The 19,198-nt window shown below is 47.0% G+C and overlaps 1 protein-coding gene across 6 annotated transcripts in view; it reads right to left on the bottom strand.

The window, feature by feature from the left end:
• Positions 1–1,179: 1,179 nt before the first annotated feature.
• dip2cb (disco-interacting protein 2 homolog Cb) overlaps positions 1,180–19,198 on the bottom strand; it is a 72,155-nt gene continuing 54,136 nt past the window's right edge. For 3 of the 6 annotated variants that reach the window (XM_040171462.2, XM_078099652.1, XM_078099653.1), the window contains exons 9-38: positions 17,663–17,754; positions 16,411–16,521; positions 15,617–15,740; positions 14,785–14,894; positions 14,587–14,689; positions 14,443–14,507; positions 14,216–14,309; positions 13,949–14,068; positions 13,620–13,734; positions 12,637–12,776; positions 12,169–12,305; positions 11,879–12,087; positions 10,952–11,066; positions 10,297–10,498; positions 9,964–10,073; positions 8,064–8,144; positions 7,589–7,712; positions 7,348–7,469; positions 6,936–7,047; positions 6,686–6,795; positions 6,247–6,377; positions 5,945–6,113; positions 5,697–5,867; positions 5,062–5,091; positions 4,433–4,494; positions 4,079–4,136; positions 3,923–3,997; positions 3,640–3,814; positions 3,161–3,284; positions 1,180–3,027 (exon numbers count right to left, since the gene is read on the bottom strand). In XM_040171462.2, the coding sequence (XP_040027396.2) occupies positions 2,775–3,027; positions 3,161–3,284; positions 3,640–3,814; positions 3,923–3,997; positions 4,079–4,136; positions 4,433–4,494; positions 5,062–5,091; positions 5,697–5,867; positions 5,945–6,113; positions 6,247–6,377; positions 6,686–6,795; positions 6,936–7,047; positions 7,348–7,469; positions 7,589–7,712; positions 8,064–8,144; positions 9,964–10,073; positions 10,297–10,498; positions 10,952–11,066; positions 11,879–12,087; positions 12,169–12,305; positions 12,637–12,776; positions 13,620–13,734; positions 13,949–14,068; positions 14,216–14,309; positions 14,443–14,507; positions 14,587–14,689; positions 14,785–14,894; positions 15,617–15,740; positions 16,411–16,521; positions 17,663–17,754 (3,644 nt within the window). In that variant the 3' untranslated portion in view covers positions 1,180–2,774. The remainder of the gene's footprint in view (positions 3,028–3,160; positions 3,285–3,639; positions 3,815–3,922; positions 3,998–4,078; positions 4,137–4,432; positions 4,495–5,061; positions 5,092–5,696; positions 5,868–5,944; positions 6,114–6,246; positions 6,378–6,685; positions 6,796–6,935; positions 7,048–7,347; positions 7,470–7,588; positions 7,713–8,063; positions 8,145–9,963; positions 10,074–10,296; positions 10,499–10,951; positions 11,067–11,878; positions 12,088–12,168; positions 12,306–12,636; positions 12,777–13,619; positions 13,735–13,948; positions 14,069–14,215; positions 14,310–14,442; positions 14,508–14,586; positions 14,690–14,784; positions 14,895–15,616; positions 15,741–16,410; positions 16,522–17,662; positions 17,755–19,198) is intronic. The other 3 variants (XM_078099649.1, XM_078099650.1, XM_078099651.1) reach the window with 3 other exon arrangements.

Genomic DNA, 19,198 nt, shown 5'->3' with positions numbered 1-19,198 from the left:
TTTTGTTTCCACTTGTTCCTGAAAATGTAAATTCTGAAATCTACGAAAAAGTAAAGTGTCTCCGTCCAAATGACAAAACACTATTTCCTTCCTCATGCTATTTTTGTAGATTGTCCACATATAAATAAGTATTGCTCAAAACACAGATGGTTTAATATAAAAATCATTTTGACTCGTTTTATAATCAACATACAAAAACCTTGATTTCATTTAGGATTTCCTACACTTTTTCCACATGCCATCTTATTTTGAACTTATTCTGACTTATAAGCTTTCAACTTTATTTAAATATTGACTCATTTCAAAATCCTTAATGAGTTTTTACGTACTATACCTTTTACTTTTTCAAAATTCTTTGTCTTGTTCATTCCATGACTTTTGTACATTGACATTTTTACATTCTAAAAAACACTGACCGATTGGATGACTTTAACATATGTGATGTTGCAGAGGCTGGGTCTTGGAAGGGAGATACGTTCACCGGCGATGGCTGTAACTACTATGGCTCCATCTGCTGGTGGAGTTAGGAACTCCACCCCGAAACTCCGAGCATTCCCCTCACACCTGAAACCCATCAGGGTATGACGACCGGGAGGCCTTCATAAAGGCGGAAGACACACCGTTGAGGGGGAAGAGACGAGCTGCAGATTTGGGCTGCTCTTGTGCAGCAGGCCCAGACAGAAGGATTCCCGGAGGCAGGAGAGACGGCGAGGACCGTGTTTTCTCCTTAAAGAAGTGGATTTCCGTTTCCCCTCCAAGGTCAAGACATTAGTTAAGTTTTACCGGCGAATATCGACCGAAGCCTGAGTTACCCCCTGTTTTGACTTTGTTTAATCGGAAGGACGTAAATTAAAACCTTTGTTTACATTTTGAACCCGGTGTCCTCTCACTATTACCTACCCCGGAGAGAGCGGCGGCGCCTCTCGTGTGTCGCTATGGTATGTGTGACATCACACATACCATAGCGGTTTGATTTTTTTTTAAATAAAACCTTTTAAATATTCTATTAAATTCTATACAAAATTACCTTGACCTTTTAATTGGGGAAAGTTAAATTTGTAACTTTTATACTGTACAATCTTCATGTAATTTTTCATGAGGTTTCCTTACTATAATATGACTTATTACATGACATTTAATTGTTAAGGCACTTTTTAAAAGTTTCCAAAAATGACAAACTTGTCAAAATTGCTGAAATATTTATTCAATTGAAAGATTCCTGTTAACTCAAATAAGACATTTTTAAAACCTTTAAAAAACATACTGGGGAGGGATCTGAAACAAGAACGAAAAAGTGCTTGTTTTTTTTTTCTTCTTCAGTTTGAGTGTTGAAACCAGATCATTCTCGCATTCTCCTGCGACCCTTGACCTCTCCACAGTCCAAGCGGCTTCACATTCTGCTTCCCGTCGTCGGCCTTTTGTTCCTGCTGTGACATCACTGATCGATCTGTCCATGTAAAAATATGAATGACTTCTGACTGATATTTACAACACCTGTTGTTACGGTTACGCAACGTTGACGAGGATTCCCCCCTAAAAGAGTCCGCTGCTGCTCGTCGGTCTGCTTCAATTGAAGAGGTATTTTTCCAGTAAGAGTTGGTAAAACTGAGAAATGTAAAGTCGTTTTCTATTTGGAGATTAGAAGCTTGTGAAGAGTTCTGACCCAAATGTGAAGCGCCCTAGTATCTTTGAATTTAAAGTATAAACAAATGTTTAATGCCTGAGTTGTAAAAGATGCGTTGAACGGCACGACAGGAAGCCGACCCTTCAACTTAAAACAGGATAAAAGATTGTTAAAAGTTATATGATGCAATGTGATCAATATCATTATTGATATACAGTATGTACCATATGATATAAATCCTCAGAGACATTTTAGTTTTTTTATTACGTGGATTACTCACTTAAAAAATAAAAAAAAACTAGAAATGTGAGAATGATGTTAAATTTAAAGGTGTTTCTTTTGGGGGAAAATCTATTAAACGTGGATGTTTGGGTGCAGAACTCTTCGTGTGTGATAAAATCAAACTTTCACTTCTAATTTTACTAATTTAAACGCTTCTGACCAACATGCAGGTAAAAAAGGGAAAAGCATATTGTGAATCTTTTACGTTTTAAAATAAACTATAATCATATACTTCTGTTTTGACGTGAGTGTGTTGCACTCAAAATACAAAGCTTTTCAGTTTCTTTTTATATTAGCAAATATTCAAGAGACAACGTCTCGTCATAAACTTCTAAAAGAGGCAAAATAAATTAAATCGGTTTCTTTTTGTACATACTTACATGATGGGAACTTCGAGTAAAAGGCAGCAGCTGCTAGAGCTGTTAGCTGCTAGCACACGGATCGGTTCAGATAATACAAAATAAAACAAACGCAGCGCTTACAAAACGGAAAAACACAGCTAGCATGAAACCAACGTGAAGTACCTCATCAAAAAAGCCAAAGCGCCGCCGCCCTCCCGTATCAAAACACAGATCCGTTGATATTGTCAAATATTAAGTTTTTTTGCCGCAGTTTGTTTTTTATGTAAAAATAGCTTAAACTATTCTGAGGACGTGTTAAAAAACAAAATAAAACAAGTGGCTTCATCAGATCTTCACTGAAGGTCTTCCTCTTCCTCTGGGAGAACTTCTCTGCTGCTCCACGGCCGGAGGAACGGGGGCCTCTCAATTTTGCCGATTAAAAGGTTTCCATGACTTCCTTAAACAACCGTTCATGCACGCTGCCCACGGGGAGGGGGGGAGGGGTCTGTGCGGTGGGGGTAGGGGGGCTACATGTTGTAGGCCACGTAGATGGGGTCCAGCTGGTCGGCCAGGAAGCCGTCGCGCAGGTGCATGCGCTGCTTCTCGCCGCGGGAGTTGATGGGGATCACGCCGATGTCGACCACCACCACCACGCCCACGATGAGGTAGTGCTCCTCCAGCACCACGTTGGTGACCAGCGGCACCAGGTCCAGGGCCTCGTGCTCAGAGCCCTCCAGCTCCACCACCACCACCAGCAGGTTGGTCCAGGTGAACACCGCGCTGAGGGGGGGGGGGGGGGGGATATTATCATTATTATTATATAGGGTATTATTTTTGTGGTGGGAATGCTGCTCTCTGAGCTTGTTTGGTAGCACTTGGGTTGGTGGGTGGGGGCATAAAGGCGGATGCTCACCACTCGGTGATGCTCTTGTGCGTCCTGATGACGGAGGTCTCGATGTCGATGGGGTGGTAACGCATCCCTCTGAGCTCCATGGCCTCCTCCAGAGCGCCGACCACGTAGAGGGCGTCATGACGCTCTGCACACACACACACACACACGCACTTCTGAATATATGGCCATGTACGAGACCTGTCAATCAGCGTGTAGCCCCGCCCTAAAGCACCCCGCCCTTCACTTTCTCTCCTGAAATCGTATTTCTCCTGATAGCAGGTCTCTGGAGATTAAAGGATGGTCGAGCCTCCGCAGTTAGGAGGAGAAGTTAAGAATGAAAAGTGTTAATACACTCTGCAGCTTCTTAAAACAATGAATGTTTAACATTAACAACCAACAAGTTACAATTGTTACAACACAAACACTCGTGCTCGTCACCTCGGAGACAGACAGACAAAACCACACCGATGGCTCCCTCCGAGGCCCCGCCCTCGACCCACCTCCGCTGGCGTCGGTCAGCTCGGTGCGGCGCAGGAAGCCCAGGTAGCCGGTCCGCGCCCACACCGTCTGCGTGTCCCCGAAGCTGAGCCGCGAGGTGAAGTGGTCCGACTGCAGCGCCTCGTCCCCGTAGACGGTGAAGTAGCCGCTGGCGTTGTGGCCGCTCTGCACCCAGATCTGCAAAAAAAACAAACAACCGCTGTTGTGATCGATTAAGGGGGCGGCGACGGCGCCTCCATGAACGCGTCACATGGGTGAGGACGATAACAAGGAAGAGGGACGAACCTCGCCCAGATGAGACTCCCCCATTGGCCCCTTGGTCTCCGGGTTGGCGATGATGATCCGGACCCCCGGCAGGATCTGAGAGCGGAGAGCGAACGTCAGCGGTTAAGATTCCCAAAGCGTTTGAACCAGGAGGAAAAAGGAGAAAAGAGCGCCCACCTTCCCGGACTCCATGAGCGGCAGGCTGTGGGGGGACCCCCGCTCCACCAGCCGGACCCTGCCGAGGAAAACAAGACCACATGACTCATGATGACACGTTATGGCCTAAAATAATAAATTTTATATGAATATGGTTTCACAGCTCGTGATATCTGATGATCGACCAATTAATCGTCACTTCTTTCTTTATTCCTTCAGAGCAAAAGATTCACAAAACCAGGAACTTAAATCTCTATTTCTGCACATTTTCCATGCCTGGTAAATACAGAGCAATTCTTAGACTTTGGTCCTCAGCTCAAGTCCCCTCATTTCAGTTGGAAGACGTGGAACTTTTCACGGGTCAGTTGGACTCACCTGTCGTGTCGCAGCGCCCTCATGTCCACAAACACGGTGGTGGGGTCGGGTCCAGAGGTCCCCTAAACAACAACAACAACAACAACAACAACAAGGTCACACAGGGTCCTTTAGTACACAGGCTACCATTGTACAAGTACATGACCAAAAAACACCACCTCTACTACTACCACCACCACCACCACCACTACTACTACTACTACTACTACTACGGTGCACCTGTGCTCACAGTGACGAACAAAGCTTTGGTTTCTACGGCAGTGAGATGATTTTATAAGGAATTCAGCAGCAAACAAACGGATCAGAAACATCAGTTTAAAAAAAGGGTTTTAAAACAAGACTTGCAAAGAAAACAGGGAGCAAAAGAGGAAGTGACACCAAGCGGGGCGGAGGAGAAGGAGGGAGGAAAGAGGTGACGAGTAACAGACGACGTCTCCTGAAGGTGGGGGCAAACTGAGGAAGAGACAAAGACCCTGTGGTCCTCCACCATCCCTTCACATCCCCCCCCCCCATCCCCTTCACCAACGTTCACCACACACACACAGAAGTTTAATCCGAACCGGCTCCATCCACACAGGGTGGAGGAGGTGGTGGTGGTGGTGGGGAGCGGGTGTGTGGTGGTTCCCTACCTGGTCGGCAAGCTTTCCCAGCCTGTGAGGCTGCAGCAGCAGCGAGGGGTGGAGGAGGAGGAGGAGGAGGAAGGGGGCGGAGACATAACCACGTATGCGATATGTGGGCGGGGTTAAGATTAAAACAAGGAAGGAGGACGGAAGGAAGAAAAAAGTCAAAATGGAAAAGTCAAAAGAAACAAAAGAAGCAGTGAAACAATCAGCCAGATGTTAGTTATGAATCATTTACATCACAGCAGGCGTTCACACACAAAACCTCACTAGCAACATCTGTGAGAGGCCATGTTTCATTTAATAGAACAAAGATCCGAATGATTTAGTTCTTCTTTCGCAGAGAACAAACTCATCGGTTGAAAGAGAAGAGTCACAAACTACCTCCATCTTCATTCTCCACCCAATAATCAGCTTCCAGATCTACAAACTGCACCGCCGACCAAATCAATAAAGGCATTTCATGTGTTTCAGGGCAAACTATTATAAGAATTATTGAGTACGTCTTTCACGGAAACGTCGCTGAGGGACATTTACAACTCTCTCAACATCTGCCGTCTCAAAGAACCAGAGGCACGAATCTGAAAGCGATGCCAGCTGCGAGGTCACAGGGAGTCAAGCGGAGGGGCCAAAGGTCGACTGACCTGCAGACAGATGGCCAGGTTCACCCGGCAGCCGAAGGAGGTGCTGACGGCCCGCGGGTGGAGCCCCAGGTCCTTGAAGAGCTTGGAGAAGGACTGCGTCAGGGCCGTCCTGGGACGCTCCTCCGCCACCACCACGCAGGTCCTCACGCGAGACAAGTCCAACCCTCGGGACTAAAGGGGGGGGGGGGGGGGGGGCAGAATGAGGAGTGTGTAAACGCATCACATGTCCCTAGCCGGCGTGCTCTCACCTTCAGGGAGTCGGTCTGCAGGCCGAGCCCCTTGGTGCAGAGCTCCATCACGCTGTACGAGCAGAAGGTGTCCCTGACTTTGTACTGACTGACGGCCGAGAGCCAGAGAGCCGGGTTCGCCTCCAGCTCGGACGGGGGGATGAGGACGGACTGGTGACCCGAGTGCACACTGCAGGGGGAGAGAGAGAGAGAGAGAGAGAGGACACCAGGAGGCGGAGCCAGGAGGCGGAGCCAGGAGGCGGGGTCACGACGTGGCACTGTATCGCGGGACTGAGACTGGTTCAAATGGAAGATGTTCTGACCTGCAGAGGCACCAGAGGACGAAGCCCAGGCCGCAGTAGGGGTCCAGGCAGATGGCGACCTCTCTGGACGGGTAAAGCTCGCACTGCAGCTTGATGGAGCGGCAGAAGGCACTGGTGGCTGTGTGGGACATCTGAGCGGGAGAGACGGACACGAGACACTCAGAAGACGGGCTCTCACACACCGAGTAGAACCGCACTTTCTTTTCTCTTTCCTTTTCTTCGGAAAGAGAAAACGAGAAACGAAACGTCACCCCGAGGAGCCCCCCCGCCCGGCTGGAGCCAAACTCCCATCAATTACACAGCAAGACGTCCATGAAGCTCTGGGTCCAGCGACCCCGACGCAGAGGGGTCAGCGCCTCATTGAGAGCGGCAATTAAACGCTGATGGAGGGAGGCCGTCCGGTATTGTGGCGGTGTGCTAATAAGCTAGCGGTGTTTACCTGGACTCCAGCTAGCATGCCGGTGGTGGAGACGCTGAAGTCCAGGTAGGCCAGGGTGTCGGGGTTGGACGGTTTATACAGCAGAGGAGGTTTCTTCTTTGGCAAATCATCTAAAAACCATCAATGTTTATTTAATATACAGTTTATACACGTTTACATTATTAGTAATGACTGTTCTAGTAAACAGATGTTCTTCCGCTTGGTGTTTTCTTAATGTTTGCCACACGCATGTGTGTGTGTGTGTGCGTACCTGTGTCCAGGACGGGGGGCCAGGAGCGGACGTCCACGGCGGCCGAGGCCTCCTTGGACCTCAGCAGCTTGAAGATGAGCTGCGTGGTCATCACGCACACCGACCGGCTCACCTGCAGCGAGAGCATCCACATTATCCTCGCGCCAGATGTGCATCATTTGGGACTCGAAAGCCTCTTAAATGTGACGACGTACGTGACACGCGCAGCGTCTTTGTTCTTTATCTATTGATCTTTGTAAGTCAAAAAGATTCGTTTTATTAACTCATTTCTCACTCCGCATTCTGGGAGAATTTCTTGGAGATTTTGTCAGTTTAGTTTCTGAAAATAAATCTCCTGTATCATTATTGTTATTATTAGAATAGTGAATTGCTGGTGCAGATGAAACGGCGTTAAGAAGAATCAAGCTTTCACCTCCACGATCATCTTCACGGTGGGCAGCGTGGTGGCGATGTTCTGCGGGTGAGGCGGTCGCACCGTGATGGGAACACAGCCGGCGTAAAGGCAGCCGTAGAACGCCACGATGAGGTCGATGCCTTAGAGGGGGGGTACGGGGACGAGAGAGAGGCAAGTTCACATAGGCTTTGCTGCAGCGTAGACATGACACCAGTGCAGCTTAGGCTGTGTGTGTGTGTGTGTGTGTGTGTGTGGTTACCTGGGGGGTAGACCAGAGCGACGTGGTCTCCGTCCTGTAGGTGGCCCCGTTCAGCCAGAATGCCGGCGATCTTCTCCGCCCTCTTATGCAGCTGAACACAAGTCAGAGAGCTGGCTATCGTACCCTGGACGCACACACACACACACACACACACAGATGATTGACACATTCCATCAGCAGGGTGCATCATCAGATGTCACGTCACATTTTCCGCTGCTTCGCGGATGAAACAAATACGGCGCATCATATTGACATTATGCAAATAAACCCATCTGTCACGTTCACGCACATCATTTACAAACTGCATCACAACAATAACAACAACTGTTGTCTTTGTCCCACACAATGCTTGGAAATGCGTATCTGAACTTCCTCAACCTTTCATCGAAGGTGTTGTGTGACTTTTATATTGGTTCCAGATGTGTGTGTGTGTGTGTGTGTGTGTGTGTGTGTGTGTGTGTGTGTGTACACTCACCCTAGAGTTGAGCAGTGTGTACAGGACGTGGTCCGGGGTGGTCTGAGCTCTCCACTGTAACACCTCGGACAGGAAGAGGAACTAAAAGAAACACACACAGGAACAGTGAGGCCGAGTGACAGCACACGCAAACACACACGCAAACATACACGCAAACACATACGCACACATCCCGAACATGCGGGAAAGAAAACACAGCAGCAGACAGGGAGAGAGAAACCTTTTTAACCAGTTTATTTTCCCTTAAGTCCAGTTTTTTACTTAATAACAGTCATAAAGCCATAAATCCTAAAAATGTATTTATTACTCGTGCACTGCTGTCTTGTTGTCTATTGTTACACTGTCTACTGTCACGCACCAACCGCCAAGTCAAATTCCTTGTATGTTTGATATATTTTGGCAATAAATGTTTCCTAAAAAGAGAAAAATAGTGATACCAAAGCTGGAAAAAGCTACAAGTACTGCAGTGAGGAAAGGAAGAGTTTTATTTTGTCTAAATGGGTTTAATCTGAAGTACCCCCCTCCCATCTGAAACGATGAGGCTGTTATTGTAGAACAGCTGACTCGAGCGTCATCTTCTGGAAATGCAGCTTCACGTCCCCTCGTTTAGGACCCCGTGAAGCAGAGAAGAGACCTTTATTTTGTAGGGACCGATGAAAGAGGAGCTCTGCTGGGGGGGGGGGGGGCATGAATATAAATGGAAGTAGGAGAGCGGAGTGAGGGAACGACGCTCTGCAGCGAGGAGACGAAGATTTAAAATTGGAGATCGAGAGGAGAGAACGATTTCTAGTTCTCTGGCCTCAAACCGAGCAAAACATCCAGTTACATGTCTGTTCTGCACGGAGAGACAGCTGTATGTGTGTGTGCGACGAGGATTCAGCTGTCAGAAGTCTTAACCCGGAGCCATCGGACCCCCGGCACGTCTGGGAGCGCTTGATTTGTGCTGCAAACTTCACAAGCCGACAGTTTTCTTTTTTTTCATGTCACCTTCATCACGGACGTGATTTTGTTGATTTAGGAGAATTCTTACATCAGAAGGAATTGACTAGTTCATGTGACCACTCACTCCACTCCATTCATTCCTCTTTCTTCCAGTTTCTCTGTAAGATCACGGCAATGCCCAAATTGCCCAAAACCTTTCGACAAACACAGAATTAAAAAGACAGCAGCTCATTCACACGGAGGGCTCGGTTTCCATGGAGATGTCAGACATGAAGAGATGAATGACCAGATCAATGAAGCAATGAATCTAGTCTTTGCGCTAAGCTAAGCTAATTCCTTTGACACTTTCTTAAAGTGACGCGTGGGGTCGGACGGCGTTAGCCCCGTCCTCCGGGGGGAGATAAGAGGAAACCAGCGGAGTTAAGCTGAAGTTCCCCAAACATCTGTTTGGTGACATCTATCTCCGCTGTGCTTCAGCTTTCCAGTGGGCCGCTGGTCCTTATTATCTGGAGGCTGTCTCTTGTCATTAGAGTGGACATGGCGCATGCCGCTGAGGACATTCTGAGTCCGGGAGGAGAGAGGAGACTCAGTGGGTAACACAAACTTCCTGTCTCCCTCTCTCTCGTCTTACTCGTTACTCCTCGTCAGTCAACGGGCATGAACAGAGTGAAGAATCGACCTTTCACTGCCTTCACCTCCATCTTTTCCTATTTGCTGTATTAACTGCTTTTTTTAACCAGTGATTTGGGGGTATTTGCGTATTTCAGCTCCCAGCAAGGCGACAGCCGAGTAGCAGAAATAAATGAAAACAGCAAAAACTGCAGTCAAAATAATCCAAACAAATAAAACTAAATGAACCGCTCTGGGTCTGATGATGAGGGTGATGGTGATGATGATGATGATGGTGGTGGTGGTGGTGGTGAAGAAAACCAGCAGCCCCCCCCCCTCTCACACACACCTTCCTTGCCTGGTCATTGTCTTCTATCTGGCCCAGATCCCGGCCGCTGGCCTGAGCGATCCTCTTCCCCGACACCAGATTCCCCACCATGACGGACGCAGGACCGATCTCTGAGGAAGAGCACAGGAAAAAGAGCACATGTGGTTACAAGTGAACGAATCTCCAGATTTAACATCTGCTTGTACACAGCGTGAAGTCACATATGAGCTGTATACTTAGCAAGGGATAATTACTGTTTGATTATCTGTTGTTTTGTTGTCCACTGGGCTAAATGAAGGATTACGATTAGTAGTATTATTATCATCATGGTAATCATCCCGTGCACATCTGTACCTGGTTGTTTCTGCCGGGGTTTGGGCAGGTTGGTGACGCAGGTGTGCGGACACATGAGCACGTTGCAGGGGTGCAGCGCCCCCTCCAGGAAGAGCTGCTTGGTCTCCGACAGGTGGATGCCACCCAGGGGAGTCTTGGGCAGGGTGTTGGAGGGCACCAGAGCCAGGCAGTACACCCCCACCTGGTGGATACCGTCTATCGCCTGGAAAGGGAAAAGGGGTTTAATTTTAAGGACAGAATGAAAACGGCACCTTTTATTCTTCAACCTGATTCACTAAAAACCTGCATTCTCTGTGGTGACCAGCAGGGGGCGACTCTTCTGTTCCTATAGAGGTCTATGAGAAAATTACTCTACTTCTCTCTTGATTTATTCCCCCAATAAACATTGTAAAAATGAGTTTATGGTATCAATCTCTATCTGTTTACTATTGTATGATTTATTTAATGTTATACAGTTGATTACAGTATATAAGAAGTATGAAACGCAGTGTGTCAATAAGCGGAAGCGCAGAAAAGCAGAGAGGATGTAGATTTGATGGCACAATAACAAAAAGAATGAAGACGTTTAGAGGTTGTGTTCCAGACCTTTTTTACCAGAACTAATCACCCACTACTGATTTGTTTTCTTTTATCTCGATAACCTGCTCCTTCGTACCTGCAGGACTCGGCTCATCCACTGGAAGCTGTCTTCCTCGGTGGAGTCGGGCCGCTGCTCCGCCACCACCACGATCCTCTCGTCGTGGAGCACCGTGATGGAGAACACCGCTATCCTGAAAGGTAGAAGACCTCTGACACGTCAGAGAGGCTAGCGCGGCTAACTTGCGCAGGAAAGTTAAAAAAAAGAAAAAGAACATGAATATTTCTTATCATAATATCTTTCTTTTTTTACACCAGGTAAATTAAAAATATATATATTTTTCCAATATCTTCATATATATTCATTTCTTTTTCATTTTTTGAATATTATTCCTGTGTTTTTTGGTGCAAACCTATTATGCAACTAGTTCAGTCAAAACATAATGTTTTTGTTTTTCGTGGAGTATTTTTCCTCAAGGATATTCTAAAAAATATATTTTAGAAGAAAACATTTTCTTTTTTGAGCAAGATAAATATTTTTTGTAAAACTTAAAATTTTCCTTCAAAAAGTATGTGAGGCAGACAATCCTAAATATACTATACTATATATATTACTGCTATCAACTATTTTCCCACTGGTTCCCTTAGAACACCGTTTGTTTTTGCCTGCGGTAATAAGAGAATTTAAGATATGTGGCAAACGTCTGCCATCCCTTATTCAAAAATGTAATTATGTTTTCATTTTCTTTTATATTCTTTTCATTTTTTGTTTTTTTATATCTTTTTTGAAATATTTTTTAGAAATATTGTTGTGAAAAAAATAACAATTTAAAAAATACGTTTTGTGAAACACGTATATGTACAAATACAGGTCCCTGTATATTGCGAAGCCAATATCTCTGTTACTGTACTGAATGAAATGATTACCCTTAAATAAGTTAATATTATTATTATTATTATTACTTATGATGAATCAGAAGTGATAATAAGGATCCCTCTGACTGACCGGCCCCTGTAGACGAACTTCATGGGCTCCACGGCGAGCGCCGTGGCCACGATGTCGTCGGCGTTGTGCTGCCGCCCGCCGACCACCATCAGGCCGTCCATCTTTCCCGCCACAAAGATCAGCCCGGCGGGGCCGATGAAGCCCAGCAGGCCCGTCCTGGTGAAGGGAAACTCCCCGACGGGGGCCCCGCCGCTGGTCAACGGGAAAACCTTCAAGAGAAAAGAAGGTGAGAGAACGAAAAAGGGGGACAAAGGAATTAAACTCCTCCACGCGCGCACACACACACACACCTCAAAGGTGTTCTTGGTCATGCCGGCCAGGCCGTAGTAGGAGGTTCCCGTGGCAACGGTACAGACGCACAACTCCCCGATCTCGTCGGTCCTGCAGAGCTGAGGGACGCCCTCCGGCTTCACCACGCACATCAGCCCTGGAGAGACGAGTTGTCACGGTAACAGCGAGTTGTGTACTTTTAAGATCACGGGCGCTTAAAGTTAAAACGACAGTTTTCTTTCATTTATCAACAATAATTGACATATTTCTGAAGAGGTATCTTATTTAAAATGTTAAATACAAATATAAAAACTCAGTAACTCATCCAATCGGATAAAGAGTGAAAAGTACAACATCTCCATGTGAAGTCTTTCTTAAACACTGAAGTCAAGCAGCGGATCCTGGACATGTACTTATGTTTAGAGGGAGACAGAATGTCTCACCCACTTCCTGTCTCACCCGTCTACCCCTAAAGCCTGCGGTCTCACCTCCAGGCATGACGGCGCCGACGTCCTGCAGCGTGAGGACGGACAGCTTCTCCTCCGAGTCGACCCGGATCACGCCGTGACTCAGACCCTGCATGGACAGCACGCCGCGGCCGGGGGGGGTGGTGCCCTCCTCCACGGGCCTACAGGACCAATCAGAGGGCGGGGAGGCTTTTTTGATATCTTTGTGATCACAGCATTTTAGAGGATGAGAGCGAGGACATTTACGGGTGGGAATTTTTTTTTTTTCAAAACAATCTTTTGGGAAGTAGGAAACTTTTGGAGGAGAAGATGGTGGTTCAGGGAGGACTTCTTTTAATGGAACATTAAAAAGTCAAAAGGACTTTTGTCACTGGGACGTCCCAAGTAAAAGAGTAAGAGCTGGGGATTGTAAGTCATGCGGGAGTCTAGTTTAGTGTGTGTGTGTGTGTGTGTGTGTGTGTGTGTCCTGATGTTTTTTTATGAGGTTTGAAGCAGCTCGTCTGAAAATAAAGTGAGTTCATTACTTTAACACCCGCTGAGGCAAAGTGCCATTTACGAGCATGTGTGCCACACACACACACACACACACACACACGCACACACAGCTTTTACAGTGTCGTAATGAAGAGCACGAAGCACAGACTGCAGGCGGCGGTGATGCGGTTCGAGCTGCAGCGTGGATGATGAAAGACGTGGAAAGGTTTTTAGTTTAGTGATTCAAAAGGACACAGAACTGTGAAGTCAGGAACTTTTTTGGTGTTAAATTAAGAAAAGCAAAACAAAAGCTACTCATATAGGAGGGTCAACAGTTATGTCTGTATATACATAAGTGAATGACGTAATGACAAAAAAGTATTATATATGAAAATATATATATATATATATGTGTATATATCTTTGGTTGTTATTCAAAGAAAGTCTTGTTTGTTCGATTATTGTTGTAAACATGTGGACAGGTTAAGAAATAGACGTGCGTGTGTGTGTGTGTGTGTGTGTGTGTGTACCTCCTTAAAGCTACAGTCAGGGCCTCGGGGGAGCTGGCACAGGGACAAATGACCTCCGGCTTCAAACCTTTAGTCTGGAAGACGTTGAGGAAGGCGTCACATGACGAGATCGACCCTGAGAGACAAACCATTTAAAAAAGTACATTTCAAATAAAACCGGCCATAAAACCTTATTTAGTAAAGATTTTTCATCTGTTGTAAATCATCACGTAGTTCCATCATAATATTATGTGTCTGGGCATTTTCAGGTTATTCAACGGCCCCCAGAGGACGACCTAACGCCCCCCCCCCCCCCCCCCCCCTCCCTCTCCGCCGAGTGTTCTCCTTACAGGGATTGGACCCGTCGGCCACCACCAGCATGCGCAGCGAGCTCAGGCTGACGTCCCGCTGCTCGCGGTGGGCCACCAGGGACCAGTGCATGTCCCGGGACTTCACGCACGCCACCTTGGCTGCACGCGAAAGACCACAACACACACACACACACTCAGTGACGTTTGAACCAAACAGGATCTGACTGATCAACAATGTCAAACAAAGAAATAAGAGGCTGATGTGCAATTTGACGTCCACAACAGAGTGGCAGTCGATTCGCTCACCTTTGTGCTGGCAGACCTTTTGGATCCAGGACAGAGGGTTGACCTTCATGAGGGCGTAAGGAATACTGAGGACATGCATCATGTTCATGACGCTCTGGGAGGGAGGGGGGGGGCACAGAGGAGGGAGAATATATGCAGTTATATGCACAGTTAAAAAAAACGCACACCAATTTAAGTAATAAATAAGATCCAAAGTGGCATTAAAACAAGTGTAGCATTTTTCTTACAGTCAGGACGGCGTGCCACAGTCCCACGTCCTTCTTGAAGTCTAATACATTCACTATGGTCTCAGCTGGGGGACGAGAGACAGATGTTAGGGGACAAACATCACCCATACAGTGTGTGTGACTGTGTGTGTGTGTGTGCGTTACCTTCTGTGTAAGAGCACGACTGTGTGAGCGCCTGGCAGTGTGTGAGCATGGCGATCCTCATCACCGTCACACCCAGCACGCTGCCGTCCTTACAGGTCTTATACTGACGCCCAGAGAGGGGGGGGGGGGGGATGAACACAACTTGTTTATATACATATCTATATACATATATATATCTTTATATATACGCAGCCTCACCTCGATGTAGGCGGTGTCCTGGTTGGCGTCCTTGATGTGGGGGAACCAGTCTCGGGGCGGCTTTGAGAGGTGTTTGGACTCCGTGACGAACCACAGCAGCTTGGGCCAGCCTGGACGCACAGGGTCACAAAACAAACACCCTCAACACGTCTCTGAGGTGGAGGAGAACAGATGCAGGTATCTCAACATCTAGGAGGTGCTTCTGTTCCCTCCTGGTTTACGACCGCGGTGAGACCTGAAGTGGGCTCCTAGAGGTCAGAGGTTACACGAGCAGCTACCAGGTCGTTATTTACAGACTCTGGTCCCCTAAAAACACACTTTAAATCTAAGCATTTAGCATTAACAGTATTTTAGTTGTTGCATTTTCATTTATAGTTAAATTGTGTTTATCAGTACCTGTGTATTATTATTATTATTATTATTACTACTTGTATTATATCATTGTGTTTCTATTTTGTGACTATTATTATTGTCAGTATTATGATTTTTATTATTACTTTAAAAGCTGCCCAGAAGAATCATCCATGTGAGCTTATCGCCTGCTGATCAATAACAGGAGCACTCCAGCTTAATGACACACACACACACACACACACACACACACACACACACACACACACACACACACACACACACACACACACACACACACACACACACACACACGGCCAAGTGGGGAGCAGTAAATCTGGCGGCATCAAGTTTCTATTTATACATCCATTACTGAAAAGCAATCTCTCTCTCTCTCTGTCTCTCTCTCTGCTGCGGGTCATACCGGTACGTGCACACGTATGTGCGTGTGTGTGTGTGTGTGTGCGTGAGAGAGAGCGACCTTTGAACTGGGGGATCTCTCCGGTGGGGCTCTTGGGAAGCCCTTTGTGGCAGGCGTCGCTGGTCAGAGCCACCGTCACTCCACAGCTGCCCAACAGGAAGCCGATCTGCTGGCTGCCGGCGTCCTGCACGGAGACGGAGACGTGAGATCGATCCCCTCAACAGGACCGGGGGGGGGGGTGCACCGAGAGGCAAACAGGAAGTCATCTTCCTCATCACTAAAAGGTCTTCCTCGGAGGACTGGACGGGGTTTGTTCTGTAGAATCTGGTTTATTTCTTCTGCTCTCGACAGACCTCGTATTTAATCTTATAATGAAAGCACGTTGCGTTAATGTGAAACACATGAGAAGTAAAATGACTTCATGGAGAAAGTGAAGATCTATGCATGAAAGTTTGAGCAGCACAAATAAAAACTTTGCTTTGACAACGTGAATTATAATCTCAAGTCTCAAGGACATTTTATCAGCTCAAACACAATCGGGTTCCAACCCGTTATCGAAATATGTTTTATTAACTCTTACACGTCAACAAAACGCACACACAATGACTCACCACTGTGACTCATGTTTTTTAATTGTGCTCTAAACGACAAAATGGAAACAAAACCCTCCACCGAAGTCCAACTGAAGACTGTGGTCCTATAACATCATCGCTTTCTCACTAAATAGCGACGGCGGTTTAGTTTCTATTTGATTCAACGTCACAAATCCCCTCCCGGTATAAATAAACACAGACTCGTACCCCTTTGTGCATGAAGAACACCGTTTCAGCTCTCAGGTCGAAATGAGGTCTTACCTTCCTGGACAGCGGCACTTCGATCGGCACGGGGACGACCTCGGCCAGCAGGCAGCCGTAGAACGACGCCATGAAGGCGGCGGGGTCGTTGTTCGGGAAGACCAGCGCCACCTGCGGGTCGCACGTGAGAACCGTGGGTGAGTCTCCGCCTCCTGTCGCCATGGAGACTCGGGGTGTTTCGTATGAATCTATGCTCACACATCTGGCCCCTGGCGGGCTGATGCATTCTGCCCACTGACAACCTAAATGTAACATTAATATCCTTCTGTCAATCTAAACTCATTCCTGTGCAGCGGGTTTCCTGTCTGCCATATTTTAACCCCCCCCCCCCCTCGGCTTAAGTGCTGTTTAATAGCTTGTGTGTGTGTGTTTGGGGGGGTTGCAGTGCAGCTGAGCGAGCGCTGTTACGGCGCTGGAAGTGGACTGATGTCGACACGGTAGAACTTTAAACAAACCCGCGATTACACAAACCCCCCCGGGCTCATTTCCAAAGCAGATGTTTCCACATAAAATGACTGTGTGTCATAAAACTCCTCTAAACACTAAACCATCCTGCAGGACGTGACAGCCCCCTTCAAAATAAAACAACGCAGTAATTTCTCATGCGATTTATTACAAAACCACGTTAAAACCACAAAGTAGCCCAGTTTGTGATTAAACAAACGGCCTCCCGCCTGAGACGCATATAAATACCCCCCCCCCCCCTCAGTGTGATGTGACGATAACTTCCACAGGAAGCAGAGAAGGAACACACACTTTTTTAGCCAATAAATGTTTTTTTAGTTAGCTTTTAGTTCCAGAGCTGCTCTGTTGGTGTTTTATTACTGAAACTTCCATGATGACGAGAAACGGAAACTGGAAGAAACACATTTGAATAATCGATGTATCCTAAACCCCTTTCTGCCGAAGACATCTATTCTGACGTAAGCTACATACAACAACATACTGGCCTGCCCAGAGATTTTATTATGAAAGGTCAGAGGTCGGAGACGGAGATCTGGTTGTTTTGACATCGTGGTTCCGTCTCTTTCTTTAATATAGAGATTCGAAGAAGGTTCATAAAATGTTCAAGCATTTCCCATTTTTTAGCTTGTTTCTCTTCAGAAACCCGCAAGTGACCACATCCACATCTCAAAGGTTGTGGTTTGAGAACGAGAACTGATCCGTGCACACGTCCACACACACAATGCTCCTAAGAACCTGAATACTATCAGCACATCACATCCTCTATGTGTCCGTTCTCTCCACTTACCCGGTCTCCAGGTCTGACTAGCGGCTCCTGTTTGGTTCCCAGTTTGTGCAGCAGGTTGAAGGCCACCTTCACACTTCTGGACCACAGCTTCCCTGAAGAGGCAGATTGTGGGAATCATTACAGGAAGTAACGTGGGGGGGGGGGGGGGGGGTGACATCACGAGTCCCCCATTGCTCTTCTGGTGAGACGATGACCCTCTTTACTGGTGTAACTGATCCATGTACCGTGACCCGGAGGGGGTCATACGCAGGCCCGTAACCACGGCGACTGTTGTTTTCCAAGAAACCCTGAATTTAAATATATATATTTAATATATATAATGTCCCCGATCGGTTTCATTCTCCCTGCCGGGCGCAGCTGGCTTTGTTCACTGATGCAGTAACTCACAACAATAGAATCAATCTTCTCCTCCTGATTATTTTCTAATTCAGACTGGCAGACGCAGATATTATGCTCGAGCGACCCGCCGTGAATTCCTCTTGTGAGCTAATGAATAGAAGACGAGGAGAGCTTCTGCATCCCTGGAGGAAAGGCAGCGAGAAGGCGTTGATAAAAGTGGAGCGCTCACCTTAACCAAGGTAGAGCCTGTTTCTCTAAAGGAAGGAAGTTATATATACAGCATACTGGGCCTTGACCAGTAATGGGGGGGCCCCCTGGGGTGTCCGCCGTCCTCCAGCAGGAGATAACAATCAGAGGAGAGGATCCCTCCTGCTGAAGAGTCCCAAGTTAGAGCTGCAGATGCAATCAGAAGGTTTCTCTTAGGACGACATTAGTGAAACGAGCCGTGAAAGCTTCGTCCAGGGGGGCCAACGGGAGGAGCGACAACCGGCTGAATTTAAGCGAAAAGGGGGGCTTTTGTTCTGAAAGGTTTGCAGATGTTTGCAGCTTCTCTCTGAAAATGAGTCCAAGAACAAATCAGGTTTTTACAATGTTTACTGAGGGAATAAATCAAGAGAGAAGTAGAGTCGTTTTCTCATAGACGTCTATGGGACCAGAGGAGTCGCCCCCCGCTGGTCGCTACAGAGAATGCAGCTTTAACACAAGAAGCTTTGGCATAAAATATGATGTGAAATATCCTGTACATCGACAATAGTAAAGTTGATCCTGGAAAGTCTATAGAGGCTGCCGAAGTTTAAAACAGGATTTGCAGTTCAAACAGAAAGCACACGAGGGAAATTCAAAGAAAGAGATGAAATCACTCGTTGCTATCGGTTACGCGATCGGTTCCCACGTGGATCAAAGCTCCCGAGGCGACCTCTCTCAGCTCTGCCTCCTGCACATTACGAGGGTTGAGTTTAAGGACAGAGAGAGAATATCAGGAATTCTCTCTGTTCTCCAGGAGGTGGGGGCGGGTGGGGGTGGGGGGGCTCGACAGGCGAAAAACAAAACAAGTTTGTCCTTGTCGACATCAAAGGGAAGAGACACCACAGGAATAAAAAGATGAGGGAAGATTGAGATTTTAGATTCAGCACTGCACGCACACACACACACACACACACACACACACACACACACACACACAAACACACACACACA

This window comes from Gasterosteus aculeatus, chromosome 3, assembly GCF_964276395.1.
Source record: "Gasterosteus aculeatus chromosome 3, fGasAcu3.hap1.1, whole genome shotgun sequence".
Lineage (NCBI taxonomy): Eukaryota > Metazoa > Chordata > Actinopteri > Perciformes > Gasterosteidae > Gasterosteus > Gasterosteus aculeatus.
This window is presented reverse-complemented; position numbering and strand designations above follow the sequence as displayed.